The 21,146-nt window shown below is 42.1% G+C and overlaps 2 protein-coding genes across 26 annotated transcripts in view; one reads left to right on the plus strand and one right to left on the minus strand.

The window, feature by feature from the left end:
• The window catches only part of MED12L (mediator complex subunit 12L), a 295,438-nt gene that overhangs the window by 269,025 nt on the left and 5,267 nt on the right, over positions 1–21,146 (plus strand). For 2 of the 9 annotated variants that reach the window (XM_072959111.1, XM_072959128.1), the window contains exons 39-44: positions 1,245–1,334; positions 2,041–2,270; positions 3,933–4,089; positions 6,772–6,858; positions 16,266–16,347; positions 18,621–18,754. In XM_072959111.1, the coding sequence (XP_072815212.1) occupies positions 1,245–1,334; positions 2,041–2,270; positions 3,933–4,089; positions 6,772–6,858; positions 16,266–16,347; positions 18,621–18,673 (699 nt within the window). In that variant the 3' untranslated portion in view covers positions 18,674–18,754. Of the gene's footprint in view, positions 1–1,244; positions 1,335–2,040; positions 2,271–3,932; positions 4,090–6,771; positions 6,859–16,265; positions 16,348–18,620; positions 18,755–19,277; positions 19,362–20,560; positions 20,642–20,855; positions 20,946–21,146 lie in introns of those variants that run through there. The other 7 variants (XR_012071818.1, XR_012071817.1, XR_012071816.1 and 4 more) reach the window with 7 other exon arrangements.
• The window catches only part of IGSF10 (immunoglobulin superfamily member 10), a 206,289-nt gene continuing 203,685 nt past the window's right edge, over positions 18,543–21,146 (minus strand). For 16 of the 17 annotated variants that reach the window (XR_012071801.1, XR_012071805.1, XR_012071803.1 and 13 more), the window contains one exon: positions 18,565–18,711. The gene's annotated coding sequence lies outside the window, so the exon portion shown is untranslated. Of the gene's footprint in view, positions 18,712–21,146 lie in introns of all 17 variants that reach the window. The other variant, XR_012071792.1, reaches the window with a different exon arrangement.

Genomic DNA, 21,146 nt, shown 5'->3' on the forward strand with positions numbered 1-21,146 from the left:
TTGTCCCCAAAGAATAAGCACCAAATGAGATTTTAAATATTTTTATCCTTAATATCACGTACGGAAGCATCGTGTCATAATGGAAAAAAAAAACCCCTAGGCCTTGGAGTCAGTCTTCCCCGAGCCCAGCCAGCTCTAGCCGGGTCAGCTCGCTCAGCTGCCTGTGCGCTGCGAGCCTGGCTTTTCCTGCCTGACGGAAACGAGGGTGCCGCTCCCTCCCTGCAGAGTTCCTGTGAGAAAATGGGAATGAGAACAGGAAGCCCGGTTTCGGGTGCATGATAGATGCTTAATAACGGTGCTATTTTCCCCCTTAAGCTACATGTTTATTCCTTTCTTCCTGTCAGAAATATCTGTGCTACTTTCTAAGGACATTAAAATGGTTTTATATAACTACAGTATAGCACTTTCAAAAAATGAGGACATCTATGATATAAAACAATAGTAAAATATCCTAGAATAAACCCTGTTCTTTATAGTTAGTAAGTCCTGACGAGAAACAAGGGGTGGTTGGAAGCTAGGCCACTTTCTGTGTTATTATTACTGACTTCCATGAAATAGCTTCTGCAGCCAAAATATAAAATACATACAGCTGCTCTTATAGTTATTTTCCTAAGGCCAAAACATGTATTAAATTAAGCAGATGTTAACTGGTTTTAGTTTATATTGTAGTTGCTTAGAATTGTATTTGATATTAACTCATTATAAATTTGTATTGATTGTTAGAGTCATAAGAGATTTCAAATTCATCCCTTGAATACACGGCTAAATAGGCAATTTGTAGGTCACTGCGAAGAAACGTCGATAAAGAGGCATGAAGTCTGCACACGCCATTTGTGTGCACCACGTGTTCGCTCACTTGATGAGCACAGGGTAATGCAGCCCAGTGTTTTCAGGTTTCACACTTAGAGACTCAAGCCTTTTGTTCTCGGGCATTTGCACCCTGGAGTGTGCAGGAGAGCTGGCTCAGAGCCTCTCTGATGAGCAGACCATTGGTGATGTTGGCTTGTGTTTATGTCGGTTTACCACTGGGGACATGTCTAGTCTTCTGTGGAGCAAATAATAAGTGCAACAGTCTCTGCTGTTAATAGGAAGTTGATGAGAAGTAGTATTTAACACAGTTGGGAAATCTGCAAGTGCTGCTCTCACATAAGGTTTGCTGTCAGGGGCTCTGGGGGTTATGAGCCAGGATCTTGAATCCATCCCTTGCTGTTATGATCAAGAGCCACCTCGGCTTTGTTTTCCAGGGCCAGCCGGGGGACCAGGCTGCTCTCTTTGCTGCTCAAGCACGGCCCTCCCCTCAGCTCCCCCAGTACCCAGGGCTGCAGCAAGCACAGGTACCCACGTTTGCTTTGTAGATGCTGCCGGGATTTTTAATGCTCTTTATTTGAAGGAGGAAACTAAGAAACAGGGTATCAGTTCCCTTACAGGGTAAGGAATTTAGTCACTTCTGCTTATTGATTATAATTGACATTTCAAAAAAAAAAAAAGCATTACCAGTGATCATTAAACAAGCTCAGGATTGAATAAAGGGCATGCAACATTTTAGGAGCTTCTTGAATTAAAAACAAACAAATTCAGACCTCTATTGATGATGGTAGATATTGAAGTAGTTAACAGTCCCTGAATACCTATGGTACATTGTATTATAATGATGTAATTTATGACTGAGTGTATCATGTTCAAAGCTAGCTTTGGAGAAGAATCGCGGTAGAGTAAGAAGATAATTGGCCTTGGGATCAGACCTTGACAGAACTCCTGGCAACCTACAAGCTGTGTAACTGCAGGTTACTCTGAGTCTTGGCTTCCTTCTCTGTGAAACAGATGCGAACGTGAAATTCTACAGCCAGTTCATTGAGTGACTTTCTGGCTGCTCTCTCTGCCTCCACAGTATTCTTCTTCCTATTTAGAGGCAGAAGAGCCTTTGAGAACAATGAGTTTCAGGGGGCTTCTCGTGGCCTTGTTTTTTGCCCCACGTATCTTAGTGATAGGAAAGCTGTTGGTAAGTGGAAACGTTGATTTTGTTCTTGTGCCTGCCTGCAGACCATGCCCCAGGGCTATACGATGTATGGAACCCAGATGCCTTTGCAGCAGACCCCGCAGCAGCAGGCTGGCAGCGTGGTCCTGTCTCCTACCTATAATTCCAGAACCTACCCGGCCGCACATTCCAACCCGGTGCTAATGGAAAGACTCAGACAGATGCAGCAGCCGCCGAGCGGCTACGTCCAGCAGCAGGCATCGCCGTACCTGCAGCCCTTGAGTGGCTCTCAGAGGTGATACATGTGGAAATGATGATTGCAGTGTAGACACTCAAATTCTTGTCTTTGCTAAGCTTTTTCTAAGGCGTGGTGCTTTATAATTGATTTTATGAACTTGTATATCTGCATATAATTTTCATTCTGTCATCTCATTTTTAGCAGCATCCAGATAGCGGTTCAAAATAAACAATGCCCTATCTTGTTTATTTTATCAAAGGCCCTTATGGCTGGACTCACATCTCCCACAGTATTTGTGTAACATTTTTCGATGATACCACTATGTCAGCTCTAGTGTTCTTTTTTCTTCCTCTTTCAAAAAGGTTTTTTGGCTCTAAATATGTAAGATAAAAAACATGTTGATTATCGTTAGCAGTGCCTTACTAGAATATGTTGGTCAGAGCCAGAAAGCCAATGATGCAACGCTCCTTGTGCATGGTGTCCATAAAGGGTTTGTTATATATCTTAGTTTCTGCCTGTTCCACTTCAGGAATGGTTGGCAAAACAGGATCATGGAAGATTCTTTTTTAGTTCTTGCTTTAATTGGATCTTACAGACACAGTGTATAACTGCTCTGTCCATAGTAGTAGCTACCAGCCACATGGGCTATTTAAATTTAGACTAAGGTTAAATTAAAAAAACTAGTTTCTCAGTTGCACTAGTCACTTTTCAAGTGTTCATTAGCCACATGTGGCCAGTAGGACCAGCTTCAAAGATGTGTGACCTGTGCACTCACACAGGGTGTTGTGTTTAGAAGGCCTGCGTGGTTGATTTTAATGCTCTGCTGTCACCTACTTGAAATTCCTACTAATTCTTCATCAGAGAGCCCTGCATTCTGGTTTTGCACTGAGACCAGAAATGATGTAGCTGGTCCTGATGTAGCCAGTTGCTACCCTAATGGACATCAAAGGTGTAGGACGTTTCAGTCGCTGTGGAAGGTTGTGCTGGATGGCACTGGTCTCAGAGTTCGGTGTCATGCAGAGTGTTGCACTACAGTGGACCGCAGCCTGGTTCCCCATGCAGTAGCATCAAAGGCTGCACATCAACTCCGAGTGCTCACTGTTCAGAAAGTTGGCAAGGCTGATGGTAGCACATTTGGGAATAAGTAAATTTGGAAAACATGCATTATATGTATTATTTGTCTAGTAAGTGGCAGCATTAACATATTGCCTAAGAACTTGAATTTCAGAGCCCCAAAGTTCTGGGTTTAAATCCCACCTGTGCCATTTGCTGTCTGAATACCTTTGGTCCCTTACTTCTAGCTCTGTTTTCTCATTTTAAAAATAGAAATAACAAAACTGCTGCCCTCAAAGGACAGCTGTGGGGGGAGTAAACGAAGTAATAAATTTCAGACTCTTCCCATGGTGCCTGCTCCAGATGAAATGCGCAGTTAATGTAACTTATTATTTTAAAACTGTTAAAACATTTTCAAACAGTAATTTATCCACGATTGCAATTTTTCTGTAAGTAGTAAGCGTGCTTTCTGTCCTCTGTCAAGTGACACCATCTATCCCTGGGAATCTAGGTTATTTAACCATTGGCCTTTATTGCTTTTGAATTATACACGTGATTATTGAACACAATCATTTCTTTGTGAATGTGTGCAATGGGCCAGTGGCACTGATTAAAAATTTGACAGTACGCTTGGGCCTGAAAACAAGTTGTGTTGTTCTTTACCAGACTGAATCATCAATCCCTTCAGCAGAGCCCCCTGGTGGGTGGAGGAATCGATGCGGTGCTGACTTCCACGCATCCAAACCTTCCCTCGGTGCCCCTGTCTCAGGACCCGATGAGGCCCAGACAGCCGCAGGTTCGACAGCAGCAGAGACTCCTCCAGGTAGGGGCTGAGGGTGAGTGCAATGTGTGTTGGGTCCCCAGCAGTCATAAGAAGTAACAGACACTTCAGATTTTAATTGCCTAGTTCCAGAGAATCCTGGGTATTTGACACTAGGAGCTAAACTGGTGTAATTTAGTTTCAGTTCTCTGTGCATCTTGCAGACCATCTGTCTCCTTTCATGAAGGTTCAGGAGGGTAGCTGGATAGTAATCTTAATAGTAAGCTTGTATCTTAATAGTAAGCCTCCCCTTACCCAGTCACAGCTTAATCAGAGGCCATGCAATTGAGTTTCAGATTTCTTATATGTGTTTAAAAAACAAACAAACAAACCAAAATTGAGCTGTCCAGAGTTTTCATTAGATTTCTAGAGGAGTCTGTAATCTGAAAAATTTTCTTTCACACTTCTAGTCTGACTGGGCTGTGAAGTTGGAGTTACATAGGTGCAGTATTTCATCTCGTCTCTGGTGGAATCCAGAGAACTGTTCTTCATTTATTTGATATGAATATTTGAGTCTTCCAGATAAAGGGCTCCTGCCCTTGACACATTCTTGCTTCTACCTCCCTTGTTTAGGAAATACAGGCTATTGCGTTGACCTGTTCCATGTGTCTTCATTATTAGCAAGCTTGTCCTGTGTTAATGGATTGGAGATTGCCTGATGAGTCTGTCTGTACATTGGACTCTAATCTTATCAGCAGTCCAACTTGAGATACACTGTCTTTTTATGTATTTCTAAGAAAGATAAAAAAAGAAAACAAAAACACCAAGAATGGGGAATCTAGTAGAACTGAGGCATCCAAGGACTATACTTTTTGTATGAGGTCAATGAGAAATAAAGCTGTCATGCAGAAAGGGCCAGCAAAAGAACTTACGTGTCTCAACCTTGACACTGGATGGTGGGAAGGAAATACTTGAACCATGAGCTCAACCGGGCTTGAGGTGTGAATTCAAGGTAATCCAAAAAATTCTGGTTGGCAGTGTCATCAGGTTGACAGAAGCCAACACAAATCTTGAACAGAACTGGGCTTCACAGTTATAAGATGCTATGAATTGAATTCCAGTTTTCACCGGTTAAAGCATGGGAAGAAATGTATCATAAAATTGAAAACGTGTGATACTAGTTTCAGGGAGGCGTGTGGCCTGCCATCGCCGATCCCATTCACAGTGTAGATGTTCCCTCCAACATGGTCAAAACCCCTTTACCCTTAGTTTTGTCATAAGTAAACTGGAAATAATTATAGTGCCTACCTCTTAAATGGGTGGTGAAAATTAAATAAGAAAATGAAAGTAAAGCCCTCGTTCGGCAATATTCTCACGAATATGAGTACTAAACTCAGTGTGGTATTTTCTTAAATAAAAATAACTATCCCCAAGTTCTGAATGTATGTTTCCGAATGGTTTAGAACTGATACTTAAGTTTCCCTCTTTTAAAATTTCTCATTTCCAAATCACTGAGGAAAGTTACTACGTTATTTATTTGTTTACTACTTCCTGTCTTGTACTGGAATTTTTTTTAGGCTACAAATTTTGAAAATTTTCCTTAATGGTTAATGTGTATGTTTTATCCCAGTTAACATGCTGTGTCCTCCTGATACTTTTCTTATTACCGACACATTCCTTGGAAATAAGGGGAAATGATTTGCTTGTGCATCTGAATTACATGTATTCCTTTTTTGGTGATTGGCTACCTCTACAAAGGAATAGATTAATAATTATGAAGATGGATTGGTTTTTCCTGGAAGGGTCCACAGGGAGCCCAGTGGAGAATGGCTTTGTATTGTAGTCACTGTGTTTCTGGTCCAACTTGCACTGTCCATGTTGAGAGGGGCCTGCCCAGAACTCAGCTAGGATTCCAAATCCATGACTGTTGTCACTTAGTGAGAAATGCCATCTGGCAATAGCTGTTGATTACCTTGTCCTAAAGAAGACAAATAATTTGGGGGATAGTATGCGCACTCCAAGCTGGAAAAATACAAAGGATGAAAAGAAGCCTGGCGCTGTCATCATCAAGCTGAAGTGTCTGGGTGTTTGGATGGAGGAGACTTTAAAGGTCATTGAGATAAAGCATCTATTATTCTCCTTTCCTCTGTGGTATCCCCTCTGGTGGATGCCTCGTCTGTGTCTCTTTGGTGACTTGGAAGTGTTCTCCAAGAGCCAGGTATTTGAGCCAACTTTCACAGACACAATTTATGATTTTATGCTGGTAATTTATGCCTGAACTTCTCACATCTATATCTTCCTTTAAAAAAAAAAAAAGAATCTAAATCCAAGAGTTACTTTAGCTATTATAGGGCATGAAAAGAGAACTACTGAGCAGTCTTGTCTGAGCTGGTGGTGTCAGATGAAATAAAACATGTGGAAGAGCCAATGACACGAAAGGAGTTAAAACAAGAAGTAGTACAGAGGATGTCCCTGGGTGGTGCGGGGTGGTTTGGGCAGGGAACACCGTGACTGCCAAAGACGAGGTCCCCGGGGCTGGAGTCGTCTGAGAAGGCTCGGTGAGGAGCAGATTTAGGTCTTGTGTTGAAGGCTGAACAGTGCTTGGCAAGGCAGAGATGGAGGAGGCAGGTGTGTGTCATTTTTGTTGCAACAGAACACTTAGGGGAAAGGTCTGTTGCGGGGTGGGGAGTGGAATGATACTAACCTCCTACTTCTAAATGTCTGATGCTGTTTGTTTCTTTCCAGATGCAGCAGCCCCCCCAGCCCCCGCAGTCCTCGCAGCCCCAGAGCCAGACCCTTGGTCTCCAAGCAATGCAGCCCCAGCAGCCTTTGGTAAGGCCTGGTGTTTTGGAACCAGGCGTGTGGGTTTCTTCTTCTCCTTTTTTTTTTTTTTTTGGTGGGGCAGGGGGTGTGTGTGTGATTCTTTAAAGGCAGATTGCATTTTTCATGTCCCACAAGATTAAGAACTGAAATAGCCTAATATGCTCTAGCAGTTTCTCCCTAGAAACTTACCAGAATAGGACTGTGTTATTGTCGTAGTCAGTTGATTAGTGTTCATAGAAAGGTATAAATAAATATTGGGGGTTAAGTAGTTTACACCATTTTTCTTCTTCAAATTTCTTGAGACTTTTCCATGGACTAAAATATGTATATTGAAAAACCAAGCTTTTTCCCTAAATAGTATTAAAATGATAACTTACTATATATGTATTTAGAAGATTATCTTGCTTTGCTTTGAGTTTTTACTATTATCTCAAAGAGGCATGAGAATACTTTCTAAAGTTTTATTTTTTAGAATAAACTCCAATTTTAGCCAGTTAGTATTTGCTGTGAGAATTTTCATGCAGTTTATTTCATGTAATTTCATGAAATTTTCATGTAATCATAATTCACTTCTGTGGCTTTGTAAATCAAATTTTGAAATGTTACCTGCGTAGCATCAGTCAGCGTTTTCTCCAGCTGAGTTTACAACAGCTTTTACTGCTGCAAGCGCCACACCCCTTCTTTATTATTTATTAAGGCTTGTCTTTCCTTAAATTGCCTCTTTTTGTTTCCTTAAATACATCCTAAAGCCCTCAGACAAGCTGGCTTACCACACGCGTGTCTCATGTTTTGGAAAGCACTGAGGTAGACTCTTTCCAGGACAGGATTTGAAAGAAGGTTCGTTTGGCAGTTTGTAGTAGAGAAGGAACAGTATGGCTGGGGCTGTGGTCCGTTAGGAGGGATCAGAGTAGAGTTAGGTGGGAAAAGGCTGATAATGGAACATGGTTAACTGTGACAGGGCATCTCGAGGACATTTTATAAGCCTCTGCCTTGGCCAGTTTGATCTTCATTTTTAAGGAAATTCTTTATCATGGATGTAGTTTTTCTAGCTCTGATGCTTCCCCCCAGCCCCAAAGGTGTCTGTGACATGTACTGCAACCTATTTGAAAAGTCCTTTTCCAAGCAGAGGCAGTAGTATATAAACCTTCACAGGCTGCCTACTTCTTACATCGTCAGAGGTGGGTGTTAGCAGAGATGAGCTGTTACTTACAAATGCTGTGGAAGGGACGCTTTTGCGTGGGATACTGGTAGCGGACTCTAATGTTCCACCCAGGGACAAGATGTAACTTTATTTTGAACAAACTTCAAATGAACAGAAGAGTTACAAGAATAATATAGGAATTGCCATAAACCCTTCACCCAAATCCACTCATTACTAACATTTCCTCACATTTGCTTTATTATCTTCTTTCTCTTTCTCTGTGTGTATATATACAAACACATGTGCAGTTTTCCCCCGGATCTGTATATATTAGTGAGTTGCAGACTCATGCCCCATTTTCTAAATTCTTCAGTGTGCTTTTTCAAGAATAAGGATATTCTCTTACAGAAACTTGGTAAATTAATAAAATCAGGAAATTTAACAACACAACACTATAATCTCTATGTCTTCTGCACATTGTGTCACTTGCACCAATAATGCCCTTTATGGTAGTTTTTTCCTTTTGTACACTTTTCCAAAGTGTGATACCACACTTTGCATTTAGCCTTTGTGTCTTTTTACTTACCTTTAATCTGCAGCAGTTCTGCAGCCTTTTTTTTCCCCTGTCTTCATAACATTGACATTTTTGAAGCGTATAGGATTTTGTAGAATGTTACTGTTTGATTTGTATTTCCTCATAATTCGATTCAGATTGTGCATTTTTGGCAGGATGTGTCTTAGTGTATCACATTAGGATATACATTATTGGTGAAACTACTTTAATTTCTCTGTGTAAGTAATGTGATAGATTTCTCCACTGTGAAGTTATTGATTTTCCTTTTGTAATTAATAACTAATTTATGGGGATACTTTTACTCATCACGCCTTCACCCACCGGTGTTAGCGTATATTAAATCTTTCTTGCCTAAATCCATTTTTACTGTGGTAGTAGAAAAATGATAATTTGCTATTCACAGTATTTTTTCTGCATTTAAATGTTTGTATTCTGTTTTAAGGAAGAACCTTCCCTTCTTCCCCATTTGTCTGTTTCTAAGTTATGTTTTAAATATGAAGCCTAACATTCGACTCTTTGGTTTTAAAATGTGCAGCTTCTGGGGAGAGTTTAAATTCTCCAGCTTTACTCAGTATTCTGTAGTTGCATTTGGTATCAGATTAAATTTGACAATTATAAAATTCACTTTCCACTAGGCATATTATGATATCAGGCAGTAGTAATAAAGCTTAAAGTCACCCTACTCTTTTGTTGAATACAGCGAAGCATTCTGGTGGTATTTACAGGCAGCCAAGAAATAAATGATAGAATATGTACCAATTATGGCATGTTGAGTGTCTGGAATATTTGATGTTGACCAGACACATCTTTAGCCTTTTTTCTTTCTAACTTAAAACAAAGACTTCTTATGCTGTAATGATCACTTTAGCAGCAGAGGAGTATGTAAAGTACTGAGGAAATAGCTGTAATATAATAATGCCTTTTCAGAGATTTAATGCAGATTCATAAATGAGCACTTCACTAATAAGTATAAGGAACCCATTGATTTAAGAATTATAACTTCTTTGGCTGGCCACTGATAATAAAGAAATGGTTGTGTAACACCTACTTTAACAAGAAAGCAAACATGAAATGTAGGATTCTTCAGTTACTTTTGAATATATAACAGTAGGATATTGCACATTTTTAGCTGCTTTTTAACCCTTGATTCATATATGTAGTTAAATACGTTGTACATGAAAGATGCACACGAAAGTGGCTCACAAATAGTAAGAAAATCTTTCTCTCTGCACGTTTAACCTATATACTTAAAGTTATATTTAATCACACAGATGTATAACCGCCACCCTAAAGTGATGAGTTTTACTTTTCAAAAATACTGACTTGCAGTTAAGCAGACATTAACAGTTCCCTTCATTGGTCTTTCTCTTTAACCTTCATCCACCTATTACTACATAGTATCTTGGTTGATTTATAATGTAACATGTAGGAATATATTAAATATTTAGGTTATAAAAATCAGTTTTATTCTAAGAGACTCCTGCTGCATATCACAAATGGATGTGGACGTCAGGTGCCTGAAATGTAACTGTTAGCTTGGGTAGGGGGAAAATAAACATTTGATTCTTTCACAAGGTTAAATTTATAGGCTGGAGTAGAATTTGTCTTTAAATTTTTAGTTAGAATTGGAAGCAGAGGTCTGGCTTATGCAGAACTGATAGGAGACCCTGTCCCTCTGTTCCACTAGAATTAAAGCAAGTCTATTATAACGGAATTTAGTATATCTCTACTCATTCTAGTAGTTTCATTAGTATTTAGTATGTTTTTTGTGTAAAGAATATATATCAAACTTCTTCAATTTTGATTTCTAAGACCATATCGACATGTTTAATATAGGGTGTTCTACCTCTCTCACTGGCTAAAAATACTTCCAACCCTGGGATTGAGTGGGTTAAGTTGGGTCATGCAGGTGATTGTCCCCATTGTGTTCATAGGAAAGTCATTCCACAGAAACAGATACCTTCATTCACAGTAATCCTAATGGGTAGTAAAATCCACAGTAGGCTTTTTATGACCTGTTTTTCTTTTTGAGCTGGAATTTTTTAAAAGCTACCTTGAGAAGCATAGTGTCTTGCTTTGATATTTCGAGTGCAGATTGTCACCTAGGCAACAGTTACTCGTACAGAGAAATGTTGATGTGTCATAAGTCTTGGAATGGGCTAAGAAATTTGTCACTTAAAATGATAGATATCAGGTAATTTCAGAATTAGAAGTTATTGGGATGGTCAGTGATCTTGGATTTTTACACTTATCATTCTTACTTTGCATATTTTTATTATAGTGCACTTATTTATATAGACTTTTAAGTTTATTAATATAGTCCACGTGTTTGTAATTTTTAAGTAGCGGTGAAGTCAGTCCGTTGATCTGCTGTTACTTGTGTAGCCACCCCACCTGCTGTCGAACATTTAGATGGGTTTCCAATTTCAAAAATACTGCTGTTCGGGGATATTTTGATATGTATTCTATTGCTCTTTTTTGGTCTTCTCATGATAAAAAAAAAAGAAATATAAGAAAAAAATTCTAATGATATATCTTTAGAACAGCAATAGCACCGGAGCCTTAGCCATGTTAACAAAAAATTTATATATTTTTTGATCTTTAGGTACTGTTCCTCTTCTCATTAGTTCCACTAAGATTTATTACACGTATTATCAGTGTATTTATTTGTACTTATTATGAACGTCTCCAGCAGATCCAATTCTTGTTACTGGCCAGGGTTCTTCATTCTGTTTGTTTCTTTGCTGGAGCCGGAGCGGTAGCTAGCTGTTGAAGAGACACCAGCTCTGACTCATTCAGAGTTGTCACCCGTGTAGTCTCAGGGGAGAAGCGATAGCGCTGACACAGCCACCGCCCTCCCATGACGTGCCCTCCCGCTGTCTGGTGACGCTCACAAGCGGACAGACGCGCACTCAGTACGTAAGAGGGGAGGCCAGCACTCTGGCCGAGGCAGTGATGACGTGCCAGGCTTGCCCCCTGCCACCAGGCGGCTTGGACTCAACCAGAAGCTGCGGAAGGGCTGCACGGCACCTGGAAAGCAGGAGAAGCGCTGGCGAGGCTGTGCTCCTTCGCTGGGGCTGCCCTGCCGGAGCACCGCAGAGGGCGTGGCTTAAACAGCAGGAATAGTCTGGGCTGGAGGCAGAAGGTCCAAGATTCAGGTGTTGGCAGAGCTGGTTTCTACTGAGAGCTGTGAGAGGGAACTCTGCTCCCCGCCTCTCTTCCAGCTTCTGGAGGTTTGCTGGGCATCTTTGACACTCCTTGTCTCGTAGAGACGTCGCCCTGATCTCTAGCCTCATCCGCTCCTGACGTTCTCCCTGTGTGTGTGTGTGCGTGTGTGTCCAAACTCCCCTTTCTTTACAGGGACACTAGTCATCAGGTCCAACCCACATGACCTCGTTGTAACTTGATTACCTCTGTAAAGACTGCCTCCAAATAGTCACTGTCTGAGGTACTGATGGTTAGGACACCAGCGTGTTTGGGGGAAGCATAATTCAACCCACAACAGAGGTCAGGAGGCGTGTGAGAAGATTGGGAAGCCTTGGAGGAGGAGGTTGAATGCAGGGGACCTGGAAAGGCACTCGGGTTTGAGTCACTGCTTTTTGACTGTTTCCTTGTTGACGTGGGCCACGGGGGACAGCGATCATTAACACCATGCAGGCAGGGGCACCGCTGCTGTGGAGGGTGTACCTAAGAGTCACAGCTAACTTAGGACAGAAACTGGTGCTTTATTCAAAAAGTGTCATCAGAAAACAAAGAGAACTTCTCTGTGAAGAGAGAGAGTCAGAAAAACTTGTGCTTACAGATGAAATTCTGGTGTTGTCATTTGCTTACATAAGTCACTTGTCTTCCGTGAAGCAAGAGCATCTGGAAAGAGAGTAGGTGCCCTTGCTGGAAAGTTGTATTTGACATCTCTAGTTTTGGCCTAAGTTATTCTTCTTGACTTGAAAAATACTTTTAAAGCATACGAGTTGTTATGATTAAATTAACTCAGCTAAATATGTTGGCAGGCTATGGTCTTTTCTTTAAAGCTGCTTCCAGCTTTTAAGAAAATGATGTTACACCATCCCGCTCTGTCATTTTTTTTCATCTTACACTCAGGGTGTCCTGGTCGGATGAGCCAGAAAACATGCTAACAGAAAGCTTTGCAAGTTTTGAGTGGAAGAACTTAGGTCCATTGAACTTCACTGAACCATGGTGCTTTCCTTTGCATACATTTGGAATTTTTTTTTCTCTTTTTTTGAAGGGAAAGGAGTGGTATTTACAGGAGGATGGGGAAGACTTTGTTGGGAGATTTGTGGTAACAGGACAGATACTTTGAATTTTTTTTTAAACTATGTGCAGATCAAAAAAAAATCGCTCCGTGGAAGTTACTAGTTAACTTGAAAATGAATGCATACTAAAAACTGAAATCCACCAGCTGCTGGTCCTGAGTGTGCTGTCCAGAGCACATGTCCTTCTGTCCAGGCGCTCGGTGGAGAGGCCTGGGTGGTGCTGTGGTCTCTTCTGCAAAACTTTGTGTTCTGTGCATCAGAGGAGCGTGAATCTGTCTGTGGAGCCTGTCAGTCGGCCGTGCAGGTGTACAGTCAATGTTGCCTTGGTACTTTGTTCCTTGCAGACTGATAGTGTCATTACAGGTGTCAGGACTCGGCTGTCAGGAGGCAAGGACTGTGTTTACTCACTTTGGTGTCCCTGGAACCCAGAAAAGTACCTGGATTTGGACAACTCATTTACTGGGTGTCTTGGCAATGAAGGAAATAAACTCTACACATTATCCATAAGCAAAGGAAAACACAGTTCAGAAGGCAAGACATGTTAACCAGCTGTGAGGCAGTGTGAAGGCCCATCACTAACTGAATCAGCCCTGCTGCTGATCATAATTGGTCAGTGTCTGCTGCTGCTGCTGAAGGGGGAGCCCCGAGATGTCAGCTGTTCTGAGACCAAAAGGACTCAATGACAGTTACTCAAATAGAAATTATTAGTTAGTGATGCATTTTTGCCTTACTAGTGACTGAGTAGAAAAATTTAAGGTTCCTGAGTAAATGTGTGTTGTCCAAATAGGAATTTAGGGTTCAGTCAAAATACATCAGTTTTTTACTGTTGCTGCTGTTCAGCAGGAACGTGGCTGTGCCGTGGTGGCGAGTTAGACCTGATTTGTTGAGCTCTGTGCTTTGTCTTGTGGTTGCAGAAGAAACACAGCACAGCTCCTGCCCCCAAGAAACTCAAAACCCAGAACACTAGAGAGAGGGGCAGTTGTCCTGGTACCCCATGTTTGATAGTAATGGCATCTGTGTGGTGGTAAGAATACAGGAGCAACGACTCACTCTTCAGATGCCTGAGGGAGCAGGCGAGAACTTGAGCTGATCTTTGAAGGAGGAAAACTTTTAGGGGCAGGAGGGTAGGGGGAAGGGGGCGGGAACGGTATTCTCAGAGGAGGGATTAACGTCTGCGAAGGCACAGAGCTGAGAGAAACCGTGACCATGTCCTGCGTGGATAGAGTTCAGAGAAATCTTTCCCTCTTTATCACATTTAAACAGGGGAGATCCAACATACACAGACTGTGATTTTTAGAACCTCTAGAGGACTGTTTTGCTGCAGAAATTCAATGTTTGATTATGGAGTACTGTTGTAGACCTTGCTTAGTCTGTATATTATGACTATTTCATGGTAAATTGGACCTGCGCTGAATTCTGTAACATATCCGCCCCAAGGACTTTGGATGACAGACTGAGGATGGTTGGTACCACATCAGATTTTAAGTGGGCTAAGGTGTACCTGTGTACAGTCTAGAACACTACCTAGTACCACATTAGGTTTTGTTAAACAAATCGAGTGATATTTCCAAGTAAGCATAGAAACCACTGAATAGAAAAGAAAGCACTGACATTTCCAGGTCTGAAAAATGAGTTTTTGTTTCCTTTTTACCTCTTGACTTGGGCAATAGAAGAAAAAATTGGAAAAGTGCTATTTTCCTGCCTTGTGTCAGGGAAAATAGTAACATTGGTGGAAATGTACCTTTCTTGTTATCTGGAAATTGAAGACACTTTAGAGTGAATCATTCTGTTCATTTTTACTGAGCACCTACTGTGTACCTGGTAATGCTGGATACATTCTTAGCGATGCATCAGGAAATAAGCTCAAGTCTTTATCCTGAAGTCACTCACAGTCAAGTGGGAGAGAAAGAGTTGAGGCAATGGCTGTGCCAAATATTCAGTTTTGAAAGAATTAACCTGGCAGTGCCCTCTAATTTAGGATTGCCGAATAAAATACAAGACTCCCAATTAGTTTGAATTTCAGGTAAACAGTGATTAACTCTTTAGCAGAATTATGTCCCAAATACTGTGTGGGACATACTTCTACTAAATGCAGTATTTGTCCTATACAGTATTTGGGACATACTTAGAACTGAAAAATTGTTATTTATCTGAAATTCACATTTAGCTGGGCATTCTGTGTTTTCATTTGCTAAATCTAGTAACCCTGACTGTAATCCCAGGTTACTTTCAGCCGTATTGGTAAGCTCTGAGGAGGAAGTAGATACCGTACTCATATTGGGTCATTGAGTTTTTAGAAGAAGACTGTTTGTAGAGGTATGGACAGGGTTAAGGGAAACTAGGAGTGATGAAACAGCCAGGGCTGGAAGCAGTTACTACCCACAGCCCCAGTGGGGCAAAAAGAGGGAGAGAAATGGAGAGGGCTGCTGACAGGAGCCGTGGCCATCCCAGGGTGACATGCGTTCCACCAGCACCGACCCAACAGAGAGGAAATTGGCAAAAAAACAAAACTATTCTGCTTCCTCCCGACTGTACTCTGCTCCCGCCCTGCAGTCTCCTGGGAGTGCCCCGCCCCACTGGGGGTCAGGTCTCTGGACCCACAGCCTCCTGAACAGAGGTGGGGGGGCGCTGTGGAGGTAAGTGGGGAAGTAGTGCCATTAATTCCGATGTGTATCTGAGTAAGTTTGCCTTGCATCGGAGCACATCCTTTGTGACAACAAGCCTAAGCCAGGCAGGAAGAAGGGGGAGAGGGACAGAAGGGAAGAAAGAAGGAAGAAGAGTGACAGTGTGAAATTTGAAGGGTAAGGGAAAAAAGTAAATCAGCACTATTGATGATTTTAATCAAAGGTAATTTTGCTTCTACCAGGTAGGTTTTTCCCCCCTTTGGAATAACCACCACGATTATTCTATCAGTTTACTGGCTAGAACCAGGCACGCGGGCCCTCACCTCACGACCCTGGGGGTGAGTGCCTCCTTAACGTGTGTGTCCTCTGTGCCTTGCTGGGCTCACCCTGCCTGGTCTCCATCCTCCACCAGGCCGGAGGGCACAGTCCAGATGAGTCCTAGACCTAGGCCCCTGCTCTCCTCTCATGCAGGACCTGCCTGAGGTGCTTGACCAAACCCTCCCACCAGACAGCTTTCATTTTGCTGATGCACGTGGTCTGTAACGTGGTGATACTAACCAGCCGCCTGGTGAAGGGGGAGGTAACAAGGATATCTGAACCCCTGGGCACCGCTGGACTCCTTCCTCAGGGCTTTTCCAGGAAATGCCACGTCACCACCCCGAGATGGGTTTTGGAAGGGATTGGGCACTTTCAGATGATGCCCAGGTGGTGACCGGGGCGTGGATGAAGACCAGTTCAAAAGCAGGTTGCAGACTTTCTTCCCCTGTCTGTGATGGGCGCTGATGTCCCCTTCCTCCTGATTCCAGTTTCCCAGGCAAGGCTTGCAGCAGACCCAGCAGCAGCAGCAGACGGCCGCCCTGGTGCGGCAGCTCCAGAAGCAGCTTTCTAGTAAGTACCCTCCGTCAGGAGCAGATGGCTCCCGGGCATGAGAAACAAGCCAGTCCCCCAAAACTGCATTGGCCTTGGTGCCGTTTTCATGTCCCATTTAGTCCAGGTTTTTCTCATTCTGTTCGGTTTCGGTTTGAATGCTTCTTTTCCTGGGGAAAAAAAACCCCAATCTTTTCCTTGAGTTCAGTGAAGCTGTTTTCCTTTTGCTTCCATCTGAATCTGGGAATGTTTCTTTCTATCTGGAGAACCCTGGTGGAACGCCAGGTGCTTTTCTTATAGAGCTAAATGCCCCAGAGAACAGCTTGGCTGATGCCTTCAAGTCTACTGACAGGAGGGTAGGTGGCCACCCAGTCTCATACAGAGAGGCCAGCACCAGACCCATCTCTGGGTCACTAGGGCTGAGACCGCTCTTACCACTGCGCCATCCTACCCTTCCTGATGGCACCTGGGAGCAATCAAAACCTAGAACGTGGCAGGTGGCATCTCTGGGCAGTGTTCCCCCCGGTGTTCCGCGGCTGTGCAGCGGGCTGCCTCTCTAGGGTACGTTCCACCCACCTGTTTCATCAGGTCTCGTCTCAGTGCCAGCACACCTCGTGCTCCCGTGAAACCATTTACCCTGTGCTGGAGACACAGGATGGGGCATCCTTTTAGAAATGGGAGTGCGTCCCCTGGTACAAAGAATATTGGTGCCAACTCGACAGCTTTTATCTGGGTCCTGCAAGTTTTCCTCCGTGCAGTGACGGGGGACCAGCAGTTTCTCCTGGGTCTCGATTCTGTGCTCCTGAGGCCGAGTGACGAGCAGAGCGCCCTGAGGCAGTGGTGCGGATCTGGTGGGAATCGTAAGGAAGTGGGTCAGGGTGTGTAGAACTGAGGGGCAGCTTGGTTCTCGTCTGAACTTACTGCCTGGCTGCGGTCTGTGTTGTCTTCCTGGGCAGAGGGAATACCTCCCTTATACCTTGTGTCTCTCCCAGGGCAGAACCAGGGTCTCTTTTTTTACCCCTCTTTAAAAGCTATTTTCCTCATTTAATTTCAGTGAAATCATGTAAATCAGTCTTTTCCACTGACTGTTCAGTCAGTGTGGTCCACTAAACACGTGTGGTTAAAGTTTCATTGTTTCATCATTTTTCCATGGCTAAAGAGAAGATATAATTTTAAGGTTGAGACAACCTGTTCTGTTTTAAATTGTTTCAGTGAAGCCATGATTTTTACAGAGTAGCACCTATCTGGGGAGCACACTTGGTTCCTGTTTGCCACAGCTCAGAAAATGCAGCTTTTTCTTTTTTAAGCCATCATTTCTGGAGCACTTTTTCGGACCCAGGCACTCTTTGACTTTACATGTATTAATTCACTTAATTCCTCACCCATCCTGTGAGAGGAGGTATGATTACTGTTCCCTATTACAGATGAGGAAACAACTGAAGAATGAGGACGTTGACTTGTTTGCCCAAGGTTACTCAGCCAGCAGCTGGGACTTGAACTCTGATTGGTCCCCTTCCCAGGGCCCACCTCTTAGCCACATTATATATCCTGCCACCTGACATCCGCAGTGCTGGCAGCCTCCTTTGCTACATATCAGGAACTGAGCCGCACCGCCCTCTTCACAAGCCCAGAGGGCTCCGTTTTTGTCAGTCCCTGTGAGTGGGGCCTCTGGATTTGAGTAGTCCCACCAGCACTGGGCAAGCAGTAGGTACTTCTAAGCCTGTGTCATTCTTCTGTGCCTCCTCACTACTCTTTATGTAGTCTGTGTGTGCACACATATGTACGTGCACAGGCACACACTCACGTCACACGCAGCCACTCTCACGTGCACACACTCTTGCACAGTTCTCACTGAAGGATCTACAGCCCTTTGCAGAAAACTGGCCAGCTTCAAGCAGCTTTGCTCTCACCTGTTACAGTGTCAGTGTTAAGGTAGAATCTCTGATGTGCTTTTATAAAGTTTTGAGAACTTTGAATATTTTATGATACTTACAGTCCTTTTTGTAGTTGAGATAGAAATTTCTGATGGCCAGTTACCCTCAGCCCAAGGCCTTGTGCTGCCTTGGCAGGGGCGGGACTCCGACGCAGAGCTGGCCTTGCTGCAGAATGAGTAACGCTGTGGTATTAAGACCCTGCCACTGAGGTCTCTGGGCTAGTGTGATACTCCCTGACTAGTTGGTCTGTTCCCCTGTTCCTGAGTGAGACTGGAACTGAAAGCAGTGACGGGAGCGTACCATCTACCGATGGCACAGTTTTGCATCTGCAGTTTTATTTGAATTTCTTCTTCTCATTAGGTAACCAGCCGCAGCAAGGAGTGACTCCCTATGGGCACCCGTCACAATTCTGAATCTGGAAGAGGACAAGACGTGAAGTTTTGTGTTTGCACTGAAAAATAGAAAATCAAATTTAATGCATTAGTCATCTTCAGAAATATCCCTTTGTTGTTTCATTTCTTTGAAGTTTTCCTATATTTTATGCTACATTTAATACAAAGGCGTTTAAACAGAAAGTAAAGGAAAAGGTGTGGTTTAGTTTGGTTTGATTCAACTTTAAAGTAGGTTGAAAAATATGGATCATGTGGGCCTACTCCAGGAAGAGTTTGGTAGCAGACTTTATGAAATTGGTGCTTTTTTTGAATCTCATAGTTATAGAAAGAATGAATTATGGTGGATTTAAAATATTTACATATTCATTAATGATAAAGAGGGGTTTTTTGTTTGTTTTTGTTTTTGTTTTTGTTTTGGGCAAACTATGCCGGACCAAACTACTGATTTGAAAGACTTGTCAGATCTTGACAGGAAAGTGACCCATTTACTCTGCATTCACCTTTGGTGGTGAAATGGACATTGATTTGCATTGCTCTAATTTGAAATGTTGGTAATTTCATAAGCACTTTATAAACTTTGTTCTTATTTATGTAGGAGTTTTCTTTGCTTTTGTTGTGGTCAAAGGTGCTGACACAGATTGTTTGCTTAGTTCGTAAACTTCTTAGACCAAGAACTTAAAACCAAGGCTTCTGTGAGAACCACCCGAAGGTACGTGGAAGCCCGTAAGAAGTAACTGTTCTAACGTTTCAGTGGTGAGACCATTGACCAGAGTCTTTGTGAAGGTTCAACATGTAAATTCTAAAGGCCCGAGAGAACCACAGTGGAGTTGTTCCAATTACTTATTGCCAGACTTGGCAAAAATGACTCTGTCCAGTTCTGGTTCTCCTGAACCTTACGCCAACTTGAGAAAAAAAAAATCTCGCAGCTGGCCTGAGGTTCCACAGTGCTCAGACTTGACATGGTTTCCAGAGAATCTGGCCCCCAAGTCCAGAGGGCTCTGGTTTTCATAAGAGATGTATTTGATGTTTATTTTGTATGGTAAGTATTTGCTATTTTGAATTTAATTATTAATGTTGGTGTCCGTCTTGGTTGTGTATTGCATATACTGTATTTATAAATTGGTGCAAAAAGCACAAGTATAGTAAATTATACATCAAATTTATTATAAAGAAATAGTAACTATTTTAACTTTGTTCAAGTATGTGGTAATTTGCTCCTATTAGAGTAAAAAATACAGTAAATTATTATCAGTTTGTGTAACTTAAGAGTATTCCATATAATATTTTTTTAGATTTAGATGCATAAAATTTTGAATGTGAAAATTGCAGGGCATTTTAAACCATGTGGAGGATATTTTCCCATGTTCTGTGTTAATTCATTTTCTTTTGCCATAAGAATTTTCCTGTAATGTAGTCGAGCATACTGTGAATAGACTTGTCTATAATGAGCAAACCATGTAGAACTACTTTTTTTTAAGTGCAGCTGGTACAACCTTAGTAGATCATTTCCTTTGCAAATCATTATATAAGTAATTTATATCTTCCTAGGTGAGTTACTCATTGCAAAGTTTGACTCATGCAAATGACCTCAAATACACGTCCGCTTACTTTGCTGTGGCAGCACCCGTGTGAACTGCTTTGTACACTGTGAAATGATTTCCCTCCAGCCTACTCATTTCGTGTTTACTCTGGGCTGGAAAAGACTTTGCCAAAACATTAAAGACCATTCTTTTCACTAAATTAACATATTCTATCTGCTTTCAGAAGGTGAATCTTTACATTTCAGCTAGTTTTGTATATCAGGATTTTTGGGGTTTTTTTTCCTTCCCTCTTGAGAATCATACTTAGCGTTTATGAAGTTATTTTTTTCTTCAGAGTAATAATATCATATAATGATTGCCTTGGCAGAACGTCCGAAACGTGAATGTTGTGCCTAGTGAGTGAGGGTCGTGTTCTGTCCTGATTGTTACTTTACTTCAAGAATGACTGGTATGTAAAATGCCACTTCCAGTTTGAGCCCTGTGTGTCTGTAGCTCAGCACTGCAGACGTCAGTAATACTGTTTCTTGAATGAGTGTTGTAGTTGTTGCATAGTATTTGTATGCACTTTATATTTTGCAGAACTTAGTGAAATTAATTTATTAATCATTTTGCACATGAAAGCTGTGGGGCATACCTTTTTGTTGTTGTGTCCTTTTTTTTAGGTGGGGAAGCTAAGATATGGGTAAGGCCCTATGATTTGAAGATTTGCCAGAAAGTTGAGGAAAAACAGAACTGGTTTTCCTCTGTATATGGTAAAGACAGAAACTGGAAATTTCAACCTAGCCTTATCATATTTCCTCCCACTTAATCTTCTTTCCTGAGGGTTTTATTTTTTTTAAGAATATGCATTAATTTGCATTAAAATGATCACAAAGGAAAGCCCTGCCCTTTGGCCAAACCTGGTAATTTGCTTGGTGAGATAGATTATTTCCAGATAAGGTGGAGATCCCAGG

This window comes from Vicugna pacos, chromosome 1, assembly GCF_048564905.1.
Source record: "Vicugna pacos chromosome 1, VicPac4, whole genome shotgun sequence".
Lineage (NCBI taxonomy): Eukaryota > Metazoa > Chordata > Mammalia > Artiodactyla > Camelidae > Vicugna > Vicugna pacos.